General features: G+C 47.7%; 1 protein-coding gene across 1 annotated transcript in view; it reads right to left on the bottom strand.

The window, feature by feature from the left end:
• Window positions 1–22,084, bottom strand: part of LOC142578517 (uncharacterized) — a 729,695-nt gene that overhangs the window by 44,386 nt on the left and 663,225 nt on the right. The window contains exon 6 of the mRNA XM_075687894.1: window positions 9,365–9,534. Coding sequence (XP_075544009.1) covers window positions 9,365–9,534 — 170 coding nt within the window. The remainder of the gene's footprint in view (window positions 1–9,364; window positions 9,535–22,084) is intronic.

Genomic DNA, 22,084 nt, shown 5'->3' with positions numbered 1-22,084 from the left:
TGAATACGGCCGAGCATGAGTCGCATCTATCTGTGTGTGAGTTTTTTTGAGGGTGTGCGAACGTGCGTGCTTGCGTGCTTAAAATTTGAGCGTGTGCGTGTAACTGTGAATACGGGCGAGCATGTGTCGTATCTCTGTTTGGGTATGTTTGTGTAAGTGTGTGCGAGCACGCGTGCGTGCGTACATATTTGTTCGTATGTGCATGCGTCGGCGCATGTATATGTGAATGCGGCCGAGCATGAGTCGCATCTACCTGCGTGTGAGTTTTTTTGAGGGTGTGCGAACGTGCGTGCTTGCGTGCTTAAAATTTTGTGCGTGTGCGTGTAACTGTGAATACGGGCGAGCATGTGCCATATCTCTGTGTGGGTATGTTTGTGTGAGTGTCTGAGAGCGCGTGTGCGTGCGTACATATTTTTTCGTATGTGCGTGCGTAGGCGCATGTAAATGTGAATGCGGCCGAGCATGAGTCGCATCGCTCTGTGTGTGCGTTTCTTTAGTGTGTGCGAACGCGGGTGCGTGCGCGCTTACAAATTTGTGCGTGTGCGTGTAACTCTGAACACCGGCGAGCATGTGTCGTATCTCTGCGTGGGTATGTTTGCGTGAGTGTATACGAGCGCGTGTGCGTGCGTACATATTTGTCCGTATGTGCATGCGTCGGCACATGTAAATGTGAATGCGGACGAGCATGAGTCGAATCTATCTGTGTGTGAGTTTCTTTTAGTGTGTGCGAACGTGCGTGCTTCCGTTCTTACAATTTTGTGCGTGTACGTGCAACTGTGAATACGGGCGACCATGTGCCGTATCTCTGTGTGGGTATGTTTGTGTGAGTGTGTGCGAGCGCGTGTGAGTTCGTACATATTTGTTCTTATGTGCGTGCGTCGGCGCACGTAAATGTGAATGCGGCCGAGCATGAGTCGCATCTCTCTGTGTGTCCGCTTTCTTGCGTGTGTGCGAATGTGCGTGCATACAATATTGCGCGTGTGCGTGTTACTGAGAATACGGGCGAGCATGTGTCGTATCTCTGCATGGGTGTTTGTGTCAGTGTGAACGACCGCGTGTGCGTGCGTTCATATTTGTTCGTATGAGCGTGCATCGGCACATGTAAATGTGAATGCAGGTGAGCATGAGTCGCATCTCTCTGTGTGAGAGTTTTCTTTAGTGTGTGTGAACGTGCGTGCGTGCGTACAATTTTGTGCTTGTGCGTGTAACTGCGAATAAGGGCGACCATGTGCCGTATCTCTGCGTGGGTATGTTTGTGTGAGTGTGTACGAGCGCGTGTGCATGCGTACATATTTGTTCGTATATGCGTGCGTTGGCGCATGTAAATGTGAATGCAGTTGAGCATAACACGCATCTCTATTTGTGTGCGTTTTTTGATTATGTGCGAACGTGCGTGCGTGCGTACAACATTGTGCGTGTGCGTGTAACTGTGAATACCCGCGAGCATGTGCCGTATCTCTGTGCGGGTGTGTTCGTGTGAGTGTGTACGAGCTTGTGTGCGTGCGTACATATTTGTTCGTATGTGCGTGCGTTGGCGCATGTAAATCTGAATGCAGGTGAGCATAACTCGTATCTCTCTGGGTGTGCGTTTTTGACTGTGTGCGAACGTGCGTGCGTACAATATTGTGCGTTTGCGTGTAACTGTGAATACGGGCGAGCATGTGTCGTATCTCTGCATCGGTGTGTTTGTGTGAGTGTTTACGAGCGCGTGTGCGTGCGTACATATTTGTTGGTATGTGCGTGCGTCGGCGCATGTAAATCTGAATGCGGCCGAGCATGAGTCGCATCTATCTATGTGTGAGTTTTCTGAGCGTGTGCGAACGTGCATGCTTGCCTGCGTACAATTTTGCGCGTGTGCGTGTTACTGAGAATACGGGCGAGCATGTGTCGTATCTCTGCATGGGTGTTTGTGTCAGTGTGAACGAGCGCGTGTGCGTGCGTACAAATTTGTTCGTATGTGCGTGCGTCGGTGCATGTAAATGTGAATGCAGGTGAGCATGAGTCGCATCTATCTGTGTGTGAGTTTTTTTGAGTGTGTGCGAACGTGCGTGCATGCGTGCGTACAATTTTGCGCGTGTGCGTGTAACTGTGAATACGGGCGAGCATGTGTCGTATCTCTGCGTGGGTATGTTTCTGTGGGTGTTTGCGAGCGTGTGTGTGGGTGTACATTTTTCTTCGTGTATGCGTGCGTCGGCACATGTAAATGTGAATGCTGCCGCGCATGAGACGTATCTCTCGGTGCGTCCGTTTTTTTTTTGATTGCTTGCGAACCTGTGTGCGTGCGTACAATTTTGCGCGCGTGCCTGTAACTGTGAACACGTGCGAGCATGTGTCGCATCTCTGTGTGTGCGTGCGTACATATTTTTGCGTGTTTGAGGGCCGTGTAACTGGGAATACAGGCGAGCATGGGTCGTAGCTCTGTTGGTGTGTGAGTGTGTGAGTGCGTGTTTACGTGCGTACATTTTTGTGCGTGCGCGACGCCGTGGGCGCATGTATATGCGAATGCGTGCGAACATTAGTCGTATCTCTGTGTGTGTGCGCTTGTATGAGTGTGTGCGAATGTTTGTGCGTGCGTACATTCTTGTGCTTGTGTGCGGGCGCGTGTAACTGTGAATACGGGGGAGCATGTGTCGTATCGATGTCTGTGAAAGTGAGTGTTTGCGTGCGTACGTTTATGTGCGTGTGAGCGTGCGTACATTCTTGTGCGTGTGTGCGGGCGCGTGTAACTGTCAATACGGGCGAGCATGTGCCGTATCTCTGTTCGTGTGAGTGTGTGAGTGTTTGCGTGCGTACATTTTTGTGCGTGTGTGCGTGTGTCGGCGCGTATAAATGCGAATGCGTGCGAGCAAGCATGTGTCATATCTCTGTGTGTGTGCGCTTGCTTGAGTGTGTGCGAACGTGTGTGCGTGCGTACATTTTTGTGCTTGTGTGCGGGCACGTGTAACTGTGAATGCGGGCGACCATGTGTCGTATCTCTGTGTGTGTGTGTGTGTGTGAATGTGCGAGTGTTCGCGTGCCTTCGTTTATGTGCGTGTGTGCGGGCGTGGGCTCGTGTGCATGCAAATATGTGCGAGCATTAGTCGTATCTCTGTGTGTATGCGCTTGTGTGAGTGTGCGCGAACGTGTAGTGCGTGCGTACCTTCTTGTGCGTGTGTGCGGGCGCGTGTAGCCATGTATACGGGCGAGAATGCGTCGTATCTCTTTTTGTGTGTGAGTGTGTAGGTGCGTGTTTGCGTACGTTTTTGTGTGTGTTCGTGCATGGCCGCGTGTAAATGCGAATGCGTGCGAGCATGTGTCGTATCTCTGTGTGTGCGTTTGTGTGAGCGTGTGCGAACGTGTGTGCGCGCGTACATTTTTGTGCGTGCGTGAATCCGTGGGCACGTGTAAATGTGAATGCTGGCGAGCACGTGTCGTATCTCTGTAAATATTTTCTTCTTTAAACTCGTCATACGCATCTAGAACCGAAACAAGAAAATTAAGACGCTTAGGTTTGCTGGCACTTGACCGAACAAGCAGCTGGAGCGCTAAACACATACGCCATTAATACACACCAAGCAAAAACAGAGAGACAATAAATTGTTCACAGGCTCTCCGGTGTTTTCTTTCTCTTAAAGATGTTATATTTTTATAACGCTGTGAAAGTGATGCTTTCGGAGTCGTTGCCGGTAGCGTGAAAGTATGTCGAACAGAAATAGTATCATTCTAACCTAAACAAGCATTTTTTTTCGCGCCAGAAACTCGTAATGCCATTTATTTGTAAGAAAATAGCGTAAGGCATGTCTGGTGATTGCGAAACATGATAGACCATGGTGCACCTATTGTTCTGAATAAACCGCTTTTCAGTAAAATATTATATTTTTCTTGTCAGAAAAAGTGAGGTTTTCAACACCAAGTGACTAGAATTATGTGCGAAAATCTAAAATTTGTATTCAACGACCATGCACCTTAACCGACGCGAATTTTATGAATGAGCTCTGCGATTTGGCTTCATTTCCAAATGTGCGTAAGGTCTCATTTACTCGCTCAGCGCGAGGTTCTGTGACTGAGTCACGAGTTTTACGACTTTCCCTGCCCCTGAAGGCTAGGCATTATGTTGGATTATTTCGAACCAGCTGGGTTTCTTTAACAGGTATCTAAATCTAAATATATATCAGTGTTTTTGCTTTTCGCACCCACTGAAATGCGGTCCTTGTCGCATAAGCGACCTCAAACTTGGGAGCTCAACGCCATAGTCACGAAGCTAACATATCGTGTCGTTGACGTCACTTGTCCTCCCATTGCTAACATTTCTAAATCTAACGCTATCAACAAATACAAAAAGTAATAGGAGAGCGCCGTGCTAAGCGAGCACGCAGTCAGAGCGTGAGCGAACGCTTGAAAATAAAGCTATTTCAGCGGGAGCGTAGCAGAAGCAAAGCCATGTTTTGAGGCAACAACAACAAGAACAAAGGCGAGTCCCCCTCTGCCGTCCCCGTAGCGCCGTTCGCAGCTCGGCCATCGGCCGCACACGAGGCTAATGTGCAGATAAATATCATCATCATCAGCAGCAGCAGCAGCAGCAGCCTGGTTACGCCCACTGCAGGGCAAAGGTCTCTCCCATACTTCTCCAACCACCCCGGTCATGTACTAATTGTGGCCATGTTGTCCCTGCAAACTTCTTAATCTCATCCGCCCACCTAATTTTCTGCCGGCCCCTGCTACGCTTCCCTTCCCTCGGAATCCAGTCCGTACCCCTTAATGACCATCGGTTATCTTCCCTCCTCATTACATGTACTGTCCATGCCCCCCCCCCTCATTTCGTTTTCTTAATATCAACTAAGATGTCATTAACTCGCGTTTGTTCCCTCACCGAATCTGCTCTTTTCTTACACCTTAACGTTACACCCATCATTCTTCTTTCCATAGCTGGTTGCGTCATCCTCAATTTAAGCAGAACCCTTTTCGTAAGCCTCCAGGTTTCTGCCCCATACGTGAGTACTGGTAAGACACAGCTGTTATATACTTTCTCTTGAGGGATAGTGGCAACCTGCTGTTCATGATATGAGAATGCCTGCCAAACGCACCCCAGCCCATTCTTATTCTTCCGATTATTTCCGTCTCATGATCCGGATCCGCGGTAACTACCTGCCCTAAGTAGATGTATTCCCTTACCACTTCCAGTGCCTCGCTACCTATCATAAACTGCTCTTCTATTCCCAGTCTGTTAAGCATTATTTTAGTTTACTGCAGCTTCTTTTTTAGACCCACCCTTCTGCTTTGCCTCTCCAGGAAAGTGAGCATGCATTGAAATTGGTCCCCTGAGTTACTAAGCAACGCAATATCATCAGCGAATCGCAAGTTACTAAGGTATTTTCCATTAACTCTCTGAATACCTCCTGCAAACACGCTGTGAATAGCATTGGAGAGATCGTATCTCCCTGCTTGACGCCTTTCTTTATTGGGATTTTGTTGCTTTCTTCATGGAGTACTACGGTGGCTGTGGAGCCGCTAAAGATATCTTTCAGTATTTTTACATGCGCCTCGTCTACACTCTGATTTCGTGATGCCTGCAAGACTGCTGAGGTTTCGACTGAATCAAAGAGTTTCTCGTAATCAATGAAAGCTATATATAAGGGATAGCTATACTCCGCACATTTCTCTATCATCTGATTGATAGTGTGAATATGGTCTATTGTTGAGTAGCCTTTAGGAAATCTTTCCTGGTCCTTTGGTTGACAGAAGTCTAAGGTCTCATTCTACTGGCGATTACCTTAGTAAATACTATGTAGGCAAGGGACAGTAAGCTGATCGGTCTATAATTTTTCAAGTCTTGGGCATCCAGCTTCTTATGGATTAAGATTATGTTGGCGTTCTTCCAAAATTCCGTACGCTCGAGGACATGAGGCATTGCAAATACAGGATGGTCAGTTCTTCTAGAACAATCTGCCTACCATCCTTCAACAAATCTGCTGTTATCTAATCCTCAGCCCCAATATTACCTAAAAGGAAAACAATATCATACATCGTGGCATCACATGAACGAGCTTCCGTTATAAAGCACAGCAGTCTTACCACCATACTGCAGCAGCTTTCCTTTCGTGCTACTTGCAAAAGGAAGCAATTTGACAAGCCCTGATAAACACCTGATAGGCGAACAAGGGGCGCTATATATCATGCACACAACGACGCAATGACAATCATTAGAACATGCAGGCTAAAGACATTCACAATGGCGGGCATACCTGAACACAGCGAGTGGCCAGCACTAAATATTCTTCTGAGATAATTTAGTTTTTCGAAATGTATATTTCGTAGCCATTTTGTGCCAGGGAGCAAATAGTATGTGCGTTGGCCACTGACAAAGACTAATGGTTTTCGTTCCTTGACTTATCACAGCGTCCGACCGTGTACGCCGCTCAGCGATTGAAGCGCGATACTCGGACCGCATGGTGGCTGGCATTTATTGCGCCCCAGGTGATCATTCGATTAGGGGCTGAATGCGGCCGCAATGCATTACAAAGGCTATCGCTTTTATGTGATCCAGATCTGTATTATCTCGGTGTCCCCAGCGCCCACCGCTGACCTGAAAAATGCCTGAAACTTTCTGATGGGGTACTGTTCAAGCTGCGCGTAAGACCAACAGCTTTCATTTTACAAAAATGCACAAAATTTCACAAATTGGAAAGACAATTCTGTTGCAGAACAATTTCAAACCAGACAATAAAACCCAGTTACGCAATAACAAAAAGTACTCATAGTAACATTCCGCACATTAGCAAGCACAGCTGCCACAATGTACTGGCACACATCAAATAAAGGGCAAAAGAAGCAGAAAACAAAATGCCGAAATGCCGAAATGCATGAGAGACTGCAGTAGCTTTAGTTAACCGTAACAAAATTTGTGGGATATCACAGAAGTTGAGAAGCGAACCATCGATTTATTTCTCCAGCTCAGGGCCAAATGAATCACTGCGAAGAGGATACACGCGAAAAACTACAACACGAGCACTGACTGACAATTTGTCGTTTATTCCGCACATACTCATTGTGTAACCTGTGCCTTGCGAATGTGCCACTCGAATTTCTCTTCCTTCTATTATAGGGGCACGTGTACCACTCATACAGCGGATTGGCCAAGGATGGAACGCTACTCGGCAATGGCCACTTGGCGGAAGGCTCCTACATTATTCGTGTGCCGCGCGTCCTGCTTGCCATTGTAATTGGCGCCGCAGTTGCATGCAAGATAGGTACATGCTTCTTCACATTGCAGGAGAGCCTCTAAGCGTTGTCCAGTAGTTTGCCGAAATTCTTACGTATAGCGCTAGAGTTTACGTAATGTTTACCTCTAGTGTTGGTAGTTCTACCCTGGACCATGTAGGATTCTATAAACGAATCTAGTGATGAGGGGTAAATACGCCGTAATTTATTTGGGAGCACCGAAAAGTTAATCGCTTCTAGCAACTTTTTTATTTATTAAAGTGTTTTTTTTTCTTCGACTTTGCCGCAGCTGCATGGCTGCTGTCTTGTCCAACGCGTGGGTCATACAAAATCTCGTCATCACGCCATCGCGCTCGCACTGTTGTCGTCCCTCCTGGTTGTTGGCCAGTCTTGCACGATTGACCGGTACCAGACATAGTGCGAAACTTACACCGGACATAGTGAGAATCGCCACATCCCTTGCCGTATGCCTGGGTAATGTCACCATCACGCCATAGTCGTCGTACCATAATTTTTTACATGACGGGGCCAATTTCCCCGTTGTGCACTTAGGAGATGAGCATTACATGACCATGTATGACTCCGCACAAAAGGGCGACGGAGACGATCTGCTAGCGGCGCGATTCCTTCTAGTTGAGACACGTCAAGCTTGTCTACAGACTAAATCAGCGCTCGCGTGAATACAGCTTAGGGTACTTTCAAGGCTAGTAGTTGGTGTTCCATTAATGATTGCGAGGGCATGCAGCGCGAAGCAGTAGGATGTCACAACAAAGAGAGAACCATATACATAGAGAGAGAGATAAAAGAGGTGAAAAAGACAGGCAGGTTAACATAGATATCCAGTTGGCTACCCTGCACTGCGGAATGGGTAAGGAGATATAGAAAGGTTTTTAAAATAGGAAAAAATGAAAAGAAATGAAGGAATGAAACGCGCGCACACATGAGAAACGTGGGAGAGGGTAAAAAGGAAGCGAAAGAAAAAGAAACAACAGCAAAGCGCGAATGGCCCAACAGGTCAAGGATGGACAGAGAATTGCTGAAAATGCGAATGATAATGTATGCAATCATTGGCCTGTAAAATAATAACGGCATCACACCGGCCTCTCTGTACCGACGTGGGAGCGGCCCGCATCAGTCCCAGATTGATCCCTCAGGACCTAAATAAAGTTCTTCATACCATACCATTTGCAAAGCATGCCCCTGCGCCCAAACATTTGTTGCTCATTTTCCTCTGTTAAAAATGAAGTGGGAATAACGAAGTAAGCAGGCCATCGCAAAACACGGAACACTTTGTCTTTCTTGTTTTTGTGGTGTTCTCAATGTGCAAATAAGGCCTACTTCCAGCCGAGTACTTTTACAGCTAAGTTCGCCACATGGCTTTCGAACAGGCTCTTCTTGTCGTTAACAGTTCCTGTGAGTTATTTCGCTTGTTTGGATAAAACGTTTGTGTCCAAAAGGGGAAAATTGCTTGGCTTACTAGTTCGAGGAAGTTACAGCAAAATTCAGAATTTTGGCCTGCCACAACAAGAACCCACATTTCCTCCCGGTTTCTGTTCAAAGATAACTTTAGATTTTTACACCGTGAACTTTAACAAGCATAAAACGTGAAAACGAAGTACCTGACATATGTGATTGCCTGTATGTGTTTTTAATGGACTTCTTATTTTCTTTATATTGGTTATATTAGGTTTTCTTACGTATGCTTTTCTGGTCATTGTTCCAAATTTCTTGATTTATGCGTATTATCATTGCCTTGCCTTGACAATAATAATAATATTATCACGATATCACAATCATCATTCAATACCTTAGATTTCTCTTAATGTTGTGATTGCATCTTCGATCTGTCCCATAGCATCTTCGTTATTTCTTCATTTTCAATCATTTTGGTTGATATGTTGGTGACAACGTGCGAGACCTGATTCTATATACTCTCTATTGTAAAACTGTAATTTTAAACTAATCAATCATGTTTTCAATATGGTCTTACACTAAGAAACGACTTCTGTGGAGATGCTGCCGATGGCCTGTCGAGGCAAAAAGGACGTACACACAGTTGTTCATCTGTGTCATCTCTTTCTGCTCCCCTGATCGCTTCAAACGAGAAGTAGCGTCTCTGTATGAAGTCGCCGTCGTTAATAGTATAAAGACCAAGCATGCCAGTTACCTGGCGACCAGCCACTTCCTCGGTTGTCCCCGAAGGTACGCACTCGACGAGCAGGGCGCCGTGAGCTCCCAAGGTGACGAGCACGACCGGAATGTGACGAGCAAGCCAGCTACCCAGCAAGGCACCTTCCTTCACTGGGTCCAGAGCCACCATCGAGGCGGCAGGCCCGTCTGCGTGGCATTGAAGGAGAGGGAACGGACCGAGGGCGTTGGGCAAGTTAACGGTTACAATCAACGATGTAGTTAACGAAAATAAATGATTGATTGATCCCTTGAAACAGTTGCGCGCTAAACCTTATAGGAGAAAATGTGGCACAAGCGAAGAAGGCAACAACAAAGAAGAAAAAACACAGCGCACATTAAGCTCGCAGTTATGAAGAACACAAGGCGGGAAGCAAACCTTTTTCTATTTGGCAAGCACATGAGGAAGTTATTATCTCATGCTGTACGAATTCGCAGCCGTAGGCGCAATCTCTTTTGTTCTATAGATATCTGCAGTGGCGCTTTGCGTCCCACAAAAATACACGCAAGATATGGTCACACAAATACACAGGAATGTGGAGGTTTAAGCCCTATAACAGGGGTCGGATGTCATTACTTGTCCCCCCAGCCACGTCCCTTGTTCCACCACTGTTGATGATGGATATACATGGTTGCGCAGAAGAGACAGCTTTGGGGCCATCCGGTTGATTGCGGCGTCCCGATATTCCTTAACGTACACCTAAATCTCACTACAAGGACTACGCGCTGCAGGCGCTGAATGACTACTGCAATCTGCTCTTGAGCATGAGGCCGCAAGTGCGATATCTGACAGCGGTGGCAGCATTCCGGTGCAGGCCGAATAAGAAGCGCTTGAGCACTTACTCTAATGCCACGTTCAACTATAAGTATGCCGACTCCTTCACTTCAACTTCCCTCCTAGATCCGCTGTTTCTTTGGGACATCAATAGTTATCAATCAACCAACGAACGGGCGTTTCTCGCATACTACCGTTGTCCGAATGCGGCCTCTGAGACGAGTAATCAAAACCGAGACCAGTTGCTCTGCTTCAGAGCTTCCACCGAATTGCAGCTCGGATGTTTCCATATATGCAGGTAGGCGATAATGTGGACTGTTGATTTAGCCTTACTTTGTACCACTTCATTATTACAAATTTAAAAGAATGTTCGAAATAATAACCAGCACAAATAAGGTGCTTACTCGCTTCCACTCACTAATCAAACGTGTGCGATTAAATTGAGCAGAGTTTCACGGGAGCGTATAAAGGAATGATGGGTGATACAGCAGTTGACGTTTTAGCACCGCTGCCATTCCTTTCGTACGGTTCACATGTACGGCACCTATAAAAATAACTAGCAGGGATAAGTGAGCACAATCCCTACCAGCTGTCCTTTACCACGTGCCTTTCTACGCTAGCAACTAGCCATAGCACTCGTTTGTCAACTAGCCTGCATCTCAAAGGCGTGCTATATGTTTAAGCTTCCAAACCACATTCAACTGTCCACCACGCCTCTTTACCGTGGAGATTAGCACTGCTATGGAGCCGGCTTCTACTTCAAGCCAAACTTTATCATTTCAAATATTTAAAAATAAAACAACAGAGATAGCATAGTTATACTTCAGACAACACACGAGAGAAGAAAAAGACAGGCGGGGTTCATGAATTCGCGCTGCTTCACCCATGAAATTCGGTGAGATGTTATCTAGAAGAAAGCGGAAAGCTGCCTTCTTTTCCTCCAAGAAAGATCACGCTAATATTTCTTCATTACTGAATCTCACGGATTTTCTAAGGAGAACACTCTGGCCGAAAGAATGGACGAGGCGACAGGTGTACCCACACAGATGCACATTTAATACAACCCACGCGACACGAACAGCAGTACACAAACCTAACAAAACTAACACACAAGATACAAAGCCTATCAGTACACACGACCCAGTAACACTGCCACTGGCGTTCTAATGATAGTGGTTGGCGTTCGTGCTCACGTCTGGTTCGATGCGGATGTGGCGTGGTGTGGGTCCCGTAGCCGACGTCGGAGTGGCGTTCGACGTTCTAGGGCTGGCGTCGCTGGCGGCGTCGTCGGCTGCGTCGTACACGCTCCCGGTCCAAGCGCCCGGGGAGGTGTGGCCGATGATGTTGGCGTTGGGGCACCACCCGGAAGAGTGGCAACAGCGGTAAAGACACCCCTGGCCGTAGCAGGTGGTGGTGTCCTCCGTGGACTCCCCGGAACGGGCTCAGGAACGGCAGGAAGTCTGCGGTGCAAAGCCGTAGCACGCGAGCTCACCGGAGCAGTAGCCGGCGTCGCTCTCTTCCGGTCGAACCGTCCCTGACCCGCCGAGTCTCCGCTGCTTTCTTCTTCCCCCGTGTCTCGCCTTTCCTCGCCCTTTTATAGCCTTCTTGTTCGTCCACGTAATCCTTCCCTTCGTCTTCTTCTCTTCTCCACCAATCATCGCTTTCCATCTCACCGGATACTTCTCAACCAATCATCTCTTGTCACCTCACTGAGAACTTCTCCTTTATCTTCTCTCGTCTTCGGTTAATCCACGTCATTCTTAACGCTATCCGCGTCGTCTTCTTGAAACCTTTCTTCGTCTACCATTTTATTTTATCTTCCCTCTTATATGTGACAAGGGCCCCCTCTCTCAAGAGTTTTTCCCTGAAAAACTGCTCACGTCGTCCTCCTCTTCAAGCCATCCAGCCAGCCGACTATCTTCTGTAGCGATTCTGGCCTCAGCACACCACACAACACAACGCAGATGACCAGCACACCCCAAAAGCACACCACTAACACATCACTGCCGTTGTCCATACGGTGTCCTTCTAAACGTGTTAATGTCCACAACCAAACTGCGTTTTCAGAAGAATGCAATTGTCCCCACGGTGTCCTTAATAAACATGTTAATGTCCACAACACACTCCTTTGTATAATCACGTAACAACCGCAACAACACCAACAACACGATACATCCCTGAGATACATAGCACAGCAGTAACAACAAGATAGCTCCCAGAGATACCTAGAGCTGTTCAGCTGGCTCTACTCATGAAGTCCGCTCCAACGTTATCCCTGCCTTTAATATATTCCACTTGAAATGAGTATTCCTGCAACGCCAGACTCCATCTCATGACTTTACTATTGTTCATTTTGGCCTTGGTTAAGTATTTAAACGGCTGATGATCCGTTTGAATTCTGAAATGTCTCCCATAAAGATAAATGTGAAATTTTTTTACTGCCCACACCACCGCTAAGCATTCCTTCTCAACCGTGGAATAGTTGCGTTCAATAACCGATAGTCTCTTACTTGAAAAAAATACCGGATGCAGCACGTGATTTTCTTCTTACAAGAGTACGGCTCCTAAAGCTCTGTCAGATGCATCAGTGCGCAGCACAAACTCCTTATCCAAATTCGGAGCAAGCAGAACGGGCGGTTTTGCCATATGCCATTTTAACATCTCGAAAGCGTTCTCATGTTCAGCAGTCCAATTCGGTTTATTGCTTGCCCCCTTCTTAGTAAGTTCCACAAGCGGATCGGCTATGTGGGCATAATCGGGAATAAACTCCCTGTAGTAACCTGTTAAACCCAGGAACGACTGTACTTCTTTCTTGGTCGTCGGTGTCTGGGCTTGCTGTGTTTTGACCAGGATGTCGTCTTTTGTCGCTATGCGGTCCATCCCCAGTTTGCGTCCGAGGAAAGAAATGGCTTCAAAGCCCACCTCACATTTTGCCGGTTTTATGGTCAACCTGGCTTGTTGAATTCTATCAAATAATTTTTCCAGCGTAATTATATGCTCTTCCCACGTATCTGTTGCCACAAGAATGTCGTCAATATAATGTTCTACATTTTGAAGCCCCTCTAACACCTTCCTCATCAGCTTTGTAAATATTGCGGACGCTCTCTTCAAACCAAACGGCATGAATTTAAACTGGAATAAACCTGCCGAGCAAGAAAAGGCAGTCTTCTCTTTAGACGAACCTTCCATTGGTATTCGCCAATACCCTTTAGCTAAGCCAAATTTAGAGAAAAACCTTTTGTGAGCGACCTTAGCGAACACCACGTCCGCTCTTGGTATAGGTTCGGCGTCGGGTACTATGACGGCATTTAGCCGACGAAAATCTACACACAGTCGGTTAGTACCATCGGGTTTTTTGACAACCACGAGAGGCGCATTGTATGCTGACCACGACTTCTCAATCACACCGAGCTCCAACATATCCCGCACCTCATTTTCAATGGACTGTTGAACTACTAGAGGTAGTGGATATTGCTTCACGCTGACTGGTCTATCTGAAGAGAGATCTAGTTTGCAACTTATGACATCCGTTTTTCCCGGCACATCCGAAAATACATCTCCCTTGGATTGAAGTAGGGCCTTTATCTGTGACCTTCTGTCTTCATTCAAATCGGGGTTTATTATCACCTTATCCCATCCTACAGTTTTCCTTCCACTGCACGTGGGTACCTCGGCAACACCATCTATCTCCTCTGCCACTACCGCACATGCTACCTCGGCGGTGCAGCGTACGGGAACTCTTTCTTCGTACTTTTTCAACATGTTTGCATGGAAAACCTTCTTGGTGTTACTTATTGATAACTCATAATCCATGTCGCTTTTCTTCTGCGTCACAAGGTAAGGACCCTTCCACTGCATCAGTAGCTTATTATGATCCGTGGGTAGCAGGATGAGAACCCTGTCGCCCGGCTTCAGATTTCTGTGCGTGGCTTTCTTGTCATAGTAGCCCTTATAGCGTTCGCGCGCCCTTTCCAAGCTTTGATGTGCAAACCTACGTGTCTCCTCCAACTTCTCCCTCAACTCAAGAACATATGTGTATGTTGTCTGGAGAACTGACGCGATTGCTTTATTGGCCCACAGCTCCTTGAGTATTGTAAGTGGACCTCTAACGGTTCTCCCATACAACATCTCGAAGGGCGAGAAACCAAGACTCATTTGTGGCACTTCGCAGTATGCGAACCGAAGAGCTGGGAGATATCTATCCCAATCCTGAGGCCTTTCCTGGCACATTTTCTTAATCATACTTTTGAGGGTACCGTTGAACCGCTCTACAAGGCCATTACACATGGTATGGTAAGGCGTTGTCAGTAACTGCCTTACTGACAAAAGGCGGTTGACCTCCTTCATCAGCTCCGACGTGAAGTTCGCGCCCCGGTCACTCAATATTTCCCTCGGGAACCCATAACGCGAGAACATCTCCACAAGACCCTCCGCCACTTGGATACTCTCAATAGTTTTCAATGGAACGGCGTCAGGATAACGAGTGGCCATATCAACCAGAGTAAGCACATATCTATTGCCTCTGGCGGATACTGGAGAGATTGGCCCTACAATGCCAACGGCCACTCTTTGAAATGGCAGGTCGATGGCTGGCATCTTGCCCAGAGGTACGGGACCAACTCTACCTTTCGGAACTGTGCGCTGGCACACGTCACATGAGCGAACAAAGCGTTTCACATCACTCTGGACGCCTGGCGAGAAGAACTCCTCGGCGATTCTTGACACCGTCTTTTGGACCCCCTGGTTTCCCACCATAATGGTGTCATGTCCTAAGCGTAACACTGTCTCTCTCATATCTTTCGGTAGAACCAGCTGTTGGACCCGCCTTCCTGAGCTAAATGTGCATTCCCTGTGCAGAAGACCATTTACCACTAGATATTCGAATGATGTACGACTCCTCTCCCGTTGCACTTTTTCCCCGATTTTTTCGAAGCAGGTTTTCAAGCTCGGGTCTACTCTTTGCCTAGTTGCAATTTCACCCGGTGTTATGTTCAGGCACATCGTAACGGGCGTAGAGAGCGGACGCTGCGTTGCTCTCGCTGTCGCTTGAGTTCTTGTCTCCACTGCCGACGAGAAACTGACTGCCCCATCACCCGCCTGAGCTGTCGTGGGCCTTTCCTCCTTTGGTTGTTCTTCAACGTCGAGCATTCTCCGCTCGGGATCGGGGTCCTCGACACTTCTTGCACCCGTAGTGTTTCCCAAGATGAGATCGTAGATGCGATGCTCTACGCATTTTGCCACTACCTGCCCGGTATAATAAGGCGTGGACACTAGAATCCTGGCTTCAGGAAGGTACCTTACTGTGCTATCCACAAGAGTGACGGCCGACGTTTCCCCTGTAAGATCCTCGTACTTCACCAGGCTTCTCCGAACCAGAACTGTGTTGGCTCCGCTGTCTCTAAGCACCAATACAGGACGGTCCCCTATTTGCCCAACCACCACCGGCATTGCTGCTTTCGACTTGGGTTCCCCACTCACCACCTCATTTCCCAGTGGCGTTTGTTCTCCCTTCAGCTGTGGAACTTCAGGTGGTGTGACAAGTTCTGCCCGAGAGTTGACAACGCATGCAGCTTGATCTTGCGTTCTATACCGACACTCACCCACCGTGTGTCCTCTCCTTTTACAACCCTGACACACAGCCTGCGTCTTTTCAGCAACGTTACTGGTCCGACAGTCGGCTGCACGGTGTCCCACCTTGCCGCAGAGAAAACACCTTACTGGCGCCTTAGATGCACCGCCATACGTTCTTGGTTTTGCCGCATCTGTCTCTGGGATCTTCTGTGTCTGCTCCCTCCCCTTACTCATATTTCTCAGCCCCTGAGCCTCGAGGAATCGGTCTGCAATGTCGGCAAACTCTTCCAATGAACACAACTTCCTTTCTTTCAAGAATAGTGACAGCTTTGAGCTGCAACATGCTAAAAATTGCTCTGTGACCAGCTTGTCATGCACCCCTTCACAACTCTTTTCCGTGTTGGACATATCGATCCACCTATCGAAATAGTTGGTCAGCCTGCAGGAAAACTGCTTAGCAGTTTCAGAATGCTCGGGTCTCGCGGTGCGAAATCTCTGCCGAAAACCTTGTGCCGTAAGTCTGAATCTTTGGAGGAGTGCCTTCTTAACCGTCTCGTAGTACATGGACTCAGCAGCCGGCATCCTTCCAAACACATTCAGCGCCTCCCCGACTAAGCACATACTCAATGCCGTGGCCCATTCACTACGCTCCCAGCCTTGCCCCAAAGCTCTCCGGTTGAATCGTTGCAGATACGCGTCCAAATCATCTCTTTTGTCATCGAAGGGAGCCATCAATTTTCTTGGACAAACTCTGGCCGGTCTAGGCGATTGGGTACCAGCTAAAGAACACTGATCATCGTCCGTGATCCCCTCATAGCCTCCTGCGATATGCGCCTGTTTCCACAAAATGAACTCCTTCTCTCGTTCTATCCTTCTTTTCTCCTGTTCTTCTGCCTCGCGAGCTCTTCTAGCCTCTCGCTCTTCTGCCTCGCGAACTTTTCTAGCCTCTCGCTCTTCTGCCTCGCGAGCCTCTGCGCGTGCTTGCGCCCTTTCCTCTCTCTGCCTTATTGCCTCTTCTTTCTCCTCGTCACAGAGACGCATCGCCTCTTCCTTGCTTAGCCCTAGCTTGAGCGCAAGTTCTAGCGTTCTTGCCAAATCCATACTTTCTGCCATCGAGAGATCGGAAAGATCCGAGACAAAGCAAAAAGGAACAAGGAAATGAATCCTGGCAGACTCGCCACTTGTCTTTGTCACGGATCTTCTCCTGAGAACACTCTAGCCGAAAGAATGGACCACGTGACAGGTGTACCCACACAGATGCACATTTAATACAACCCACGCGACACGAACAGTAGCCCACAAACCCAACAAAACTAACACACAAGATACAAAGCCTATCAGTACACACGACCCAGTAACACTGCAACTAGCGTTCTACTGATAGTGGTTGGCGTTCGTGCTCACGTCTGGTTTGATGCGGATGTGGCGTGGTGTGGGTCCCGTAGCCGACGTCGGAGTGGCGTTCGACGTTCTAGGGCTGGCGTCGCTGGCGGCGTCGTCGGCTGCGTCGTACACGCTCCTGGTCCAAGCGCCTGGGGAGGTGTGGCCGATGATGTTGGCGTTGGGGCACCACCCGGAAGAGTGGAAACAGCGGTAAAGACACCCCTGGCCGTAGCAGGTGGTGGTGTCCTCCGTGGACTCCCCGGAACGGGCTCAGGAACGGCAGGAAGTCTGCGGTGCAAAGCCGTAGCACGCGAGCTCACCGGAGCAGTAGCCGGCGTCGCTCTCTTCCGGTCGAACCGTCCCTGACCCGCCGAGTCTCCGCTGCTTTCTTCTTCCCCCGTGTCTCGCCTTTCCTCGCCCTTTTATAGCCTTCTTGTTCGTCCACGTAATCCTTCCCTTCGTCTTCTTCTCTTCTCCACCAATCATCGCTTTCCATCTCACCGGATACTTCTCAACCAATCATCTCTTGTCACCTCACTGAGAACTTCTTTATCTTCTCTCGCCTTCGGTTAATCCACGTCATTCTTAACGCTATCCTCGTCGTCTTCTTGAAACCTTTCTTCGTCTACCATTTTATTTTATCTCCCCTCTTATATGTAACACTGAACAGTGGACGCCATACGCTCTTCCGATGGACACTTTGTCCTACCTGCAACTTCGGGTGAGACAGCGATCGTACCCGCGAAATACGAGAGCATTGCATTAATTGAAATATTAATACTTACAGCGCGCACTAACACTAAAATCTCCCTCAGCTAGCTACCGTATTACGTTCAAAACATCTCAGCCATCCTGAGATGAGTTCAGCCATATTCTCCTTGCTCTGATCTTAAGCTAAAATCCTGAATCAACTGCCCACCAGCGAGTGCTAGCCATCGAACGGAGCAGTCCCTGACAAAGTACTTTTCTGCCTCTCTACTGATATTGTTATACGTAAGTTGCCTTGTCTTCTCCCGGTGACCGTTTTCACCGCATCACCCCTGTTACCAAGCTGTAAACTGTCAATTATATGTAAGCATTGTGGTGTGCGGAAGGACGTAATATATTTTCTTTTTCTTAAAAACGTACGCAGCGTCGACACACGCAGGTGTAGTACCGTTAACTGCATTGCAAGGCGAACGACCTAAGATGCGAAAGGTCTAAACCTGCAAAATCTCTGTAGTTGTTCTCAGGCACTGGTCCTGTGGTTTGTGTCCTTCTTCAGACCTTGTCTTTCGCGCCTTGCCTTTACTCATTCGTTGTTCTTGTTGCTTAAATCTTGTGTGTGGCTGTACATGATGCTCGCGGCATCTTTCGCGCGCGCGATGCGCACAACTTTGTTTTCCCCTTCTTGTATTACCTTCTGTGGCCTTCGCGATGCCAGCCAGCACTATGTGGAACACAAGAAACGGCACAGTTTACCAGCGCGAATGTTGCGCGAAAGCATTACAGAGTTATAGCTCATTGAGCCAGTGGGCCCAGTGTAGAAGCCACTGCGCATGTGGTACCTCGTATGCGCACTGGCGTCTACGCTGGCCCGCTGAGCTATAACTCTCTAATATTGCTAGCGCATCCCGCCTAAATCCCGACGTGCGCATTCTCGATAGGACTTGAGCTACCACTGGGGCTGGTAAGCAAAAGTAGAAGAGCATATTTACATGCTCTCGTTACACCTCATAGTGAAAACATTCAACGCCACGCGCTATTTCAGTAGTGCAACTGCGTGCTTGAGATATACCTGTCAGCCGCCTATTTAAATTGCACAAATCTTATATCGTGTTTTATAAGATCATGCAGGAGAGATGCGCTCGCTGGAACTACATTGTGGGGCAAAATTGCGTGCTCTATAAGAGCGTATTGCCACTTTTTGGACTATTTGCCGAGCCAGTAAATTCAGCGGCTAATGCTCACAGTTGGACTCGTTGGCACGTTTTCCTAAGCAGGGTTAAACTTTTGCTCAAGACAACGGCCAGACGCACACACACTGCATATAGTGGTTTGTCCATTGTCTTGAGTTTCTCGGCCTTAGAAGGTGCAATGGCGATGCCCTTGACGTTTTCTTCACCCTGTACGATGAGGGTGAAGCCGAGGATGAGGAGGCGGCTTGACGACGACTGCACCTTGCCATCATAATAGAAAGGATGGATGGAGAAAGCAAACCCAACTGAGCGCTTTTTACTCCTGCCACAGTAATATTAACGCTAAGACCTCTTTCAAATTTAGATAGGCGCGTTTGGGTTTCTTTCCGTTTCTTGAGCCAGATTACGTCAATGGCAGTATTCAAAGTACAGAGTGCTTTAGCAATACTGATTGCGCACGCCATCTTTCCTAAGGCACCGTCGTAAAGTGGCAGTATTATAAGAGGTTCAGCGATCTTCGCATTGATGCTACTGACACCTTTAAAATTAATCAGACACTTTGTATTAGGAATATCAAACTTCGCCGTGCTATCGCGGATCAACAAAACCACGCTAACGGATACCGAGCCTCCTTTCACAACAACGTGCGCTTCGGACCTGAGCTAAGTCCCCTAAATACGGCTTATTCACTCTCGAATTTTCAGTGACACTTCTAAAGAGGCTTTGCATTGCAACACGATGGTCCAGGTTCGTTAAGTCTCCAAGAAAACGCCTCGCACTGTGCGTCACAAAATCGAAGCTCTGGTATACTAGCGCTGTTGGTCAAACTGATAATAAAGCTCCATGCGCGCAACTAATGAAGAGAGCGCTGCTCTGTTCGCGTTGGATCCTCGATTCAAGTGTGCGAAGCTGAAGTAAACAAGACCACACGTGTGCGACATCCATCTGTCTTTCCAGCCCGCAAGTGCGCCTTGCACGTGTTTTCGCTCGCTCGCGTTGTTCGGCACTTCTCGAACTGCTTTTGCGGATCCGGCGTGTGTCAGTGTTTACAGACACACTGGCTGAAAGTACGGCGTAATAACATGAGGGACATTGCAAGCGCACTGCTAGCAGCCCTAGTGCGCCTCGTCAACACCTTGGGCTGAACAATGAACACCACAAATGCCAAAGGAAAGTAGAGGTGACGACCGCAAAATCAATGCAACAAGCACTTTTCCTGGTGCAGCCGCAACACCTTGGGAATACATGGCGTCGCGCATGCAGGCATTGTTTGTCGCTAGAGTCGATGCGATCCCATCGGTAGGTGTTGCAGCCAAGTGAACCGACGTCATATAGCCGCTCTTTAATATTCACTTGATCATTATCGTTTCTTTTTTGTGGTTCTTTGTGACATTTGCTTCAACGAACTTCACTTAGCTGTGATAACTTTTCTGCATATATATTGCTATAACGAATGCTCAGTATGTGCTATTATTTCTCACGTGTCCGAGAGCATTTTCTGTTTCACTATCGAAAGAAGCGCAACTTCCGTGAATATAGCTCTGCCTTGTCACTAGCTTACTTTATCGGGTCTCGAAATAAAGTCGAGGCACATATGTGGCGCAACACGCCACGACGTGTTTTGTTTCTTTATTCCACTAGTTAAGCACGACCTTTTTAAATCATAACCGCGCAACTTTTCGTCGAGGGCAACCGCGAAGAACTAGCAGTGCTTTATCCTTTTCTGCTTTTCTGCTGTGTCTTAGTTCAAAACGGGCTGTGATAATAAGAATCATGCAGAGTCAACTAGCCCAATATTTCACTTGATGAAGTTACATAATCTATTTATAGGAGACAACGGAAGTCCTTCACGCATTTCTTCGACAATAAGCATAGAAAGAAACTCTCAGCGTATTCTTCAAAAACTGCAGTGCTCCACGTTAAAAAGAAGTGTGGGGCCATACGCTAACCCGACACCATTTCAAACAATTTTTCAGGTGGAAAATAGCGTTATCACAATTCGCTCACATAAGCAAGAAGTATTACGTGCCTTTACAAAAAATGAACTCCCAGATCATGTCCGCCTTACAATGACCTAATGCACAAATACTCTGCACTACATGTTTTGCAGGACTTAGTTCCAGGTCATGAGGGAAAGAGGGCAGTGAACGAGCTCGTGCCTTATGTCGCAATTCGATAAAGCCGAGCCACCCAGTGAACTGGCCCGAGATCTGTTCTCCCAGAGGTAACAGAGCCGAACATCGCAAACAACGCGCAATGAGCTCAGGACATATGAAAACAACATTTTTTATCATTGGCGATGGGTGTGCACATGTCAGAGGAAAACTGTGCTCACTTTATATATTCTCCTGATGCAAGAAACACAACGTTGATGGCGCCCGTGTTGTCTACTTTCTCTCAGCCCTCGTCTCACCGCGCTGTTTCGCACTTCGAAAGCATGAAATGCCAGCTAGCTCAACGTCGCTCACTACTACAAAAACAACAGTTTCCTATTACCATCCCCTTCACAAACACACACTGGAGAGCACGCTGTACGGATCCGAACAACGAACAAAGGCGAAACAGCAGTGTAGCTGTGCCGTCCGGCGATCAGTTTAGTTTTAACACTTCCGTAGGTTTACAACGGCGCATGTCGCATTGTGCCATGTCGATAAATAGATGGCGCTTCAGGTATATAGAACACGCCCTTTTTTCAGTTTGCATTTCTGTCACCCAAACTTGAATTCACTACCAGTGTTATCAAAAGCGATCGCGGGGCTAAAAACAGCGAAATTTCATTCTCAGATAAGGTAGGCCTGCGAAAGCCTCCGAAAAATTTGACGGTGACCTATACAAACGCTCCAACGCAGGCAGCGCACAAGCGGACGATCACTGAGTAAGCGCTGATTAGAGTGAATCATTTCCAGTTTGCCAGCTTCACCATCCGTATACAAATGCTGCCGAGTGCATAACTAACACGCCTGCCTCACGGCGAGCAACGATGAATACCGGGACGACGGTGCCACCACTTCTGTAATGACAGTGCGCCCTCGTTCATTTTCAAATGTGATGGCAGAATTGATCCAGCAGTGCA

The sequence above is a fragment of the Dermacentor variabilis genome, chromosome 4 (genome assembly GCF_050947875.1).
Source record: "Dermacentor variabilis isolate Ectoservices chromosome 4, ASM5094787v1, whole genome shotgun sequence".
Lineage (NCBI taxonomy): Eukaryota > Metazoa > Arthropoda > Arachnida > Ixodida > Ixodidae > Dermacentor > Dermacentor variabilis.
Note: the sequence above shows the minus strand (reverse complement) of the source record. Positions and strands in the feature narration are given on the sequence as shown.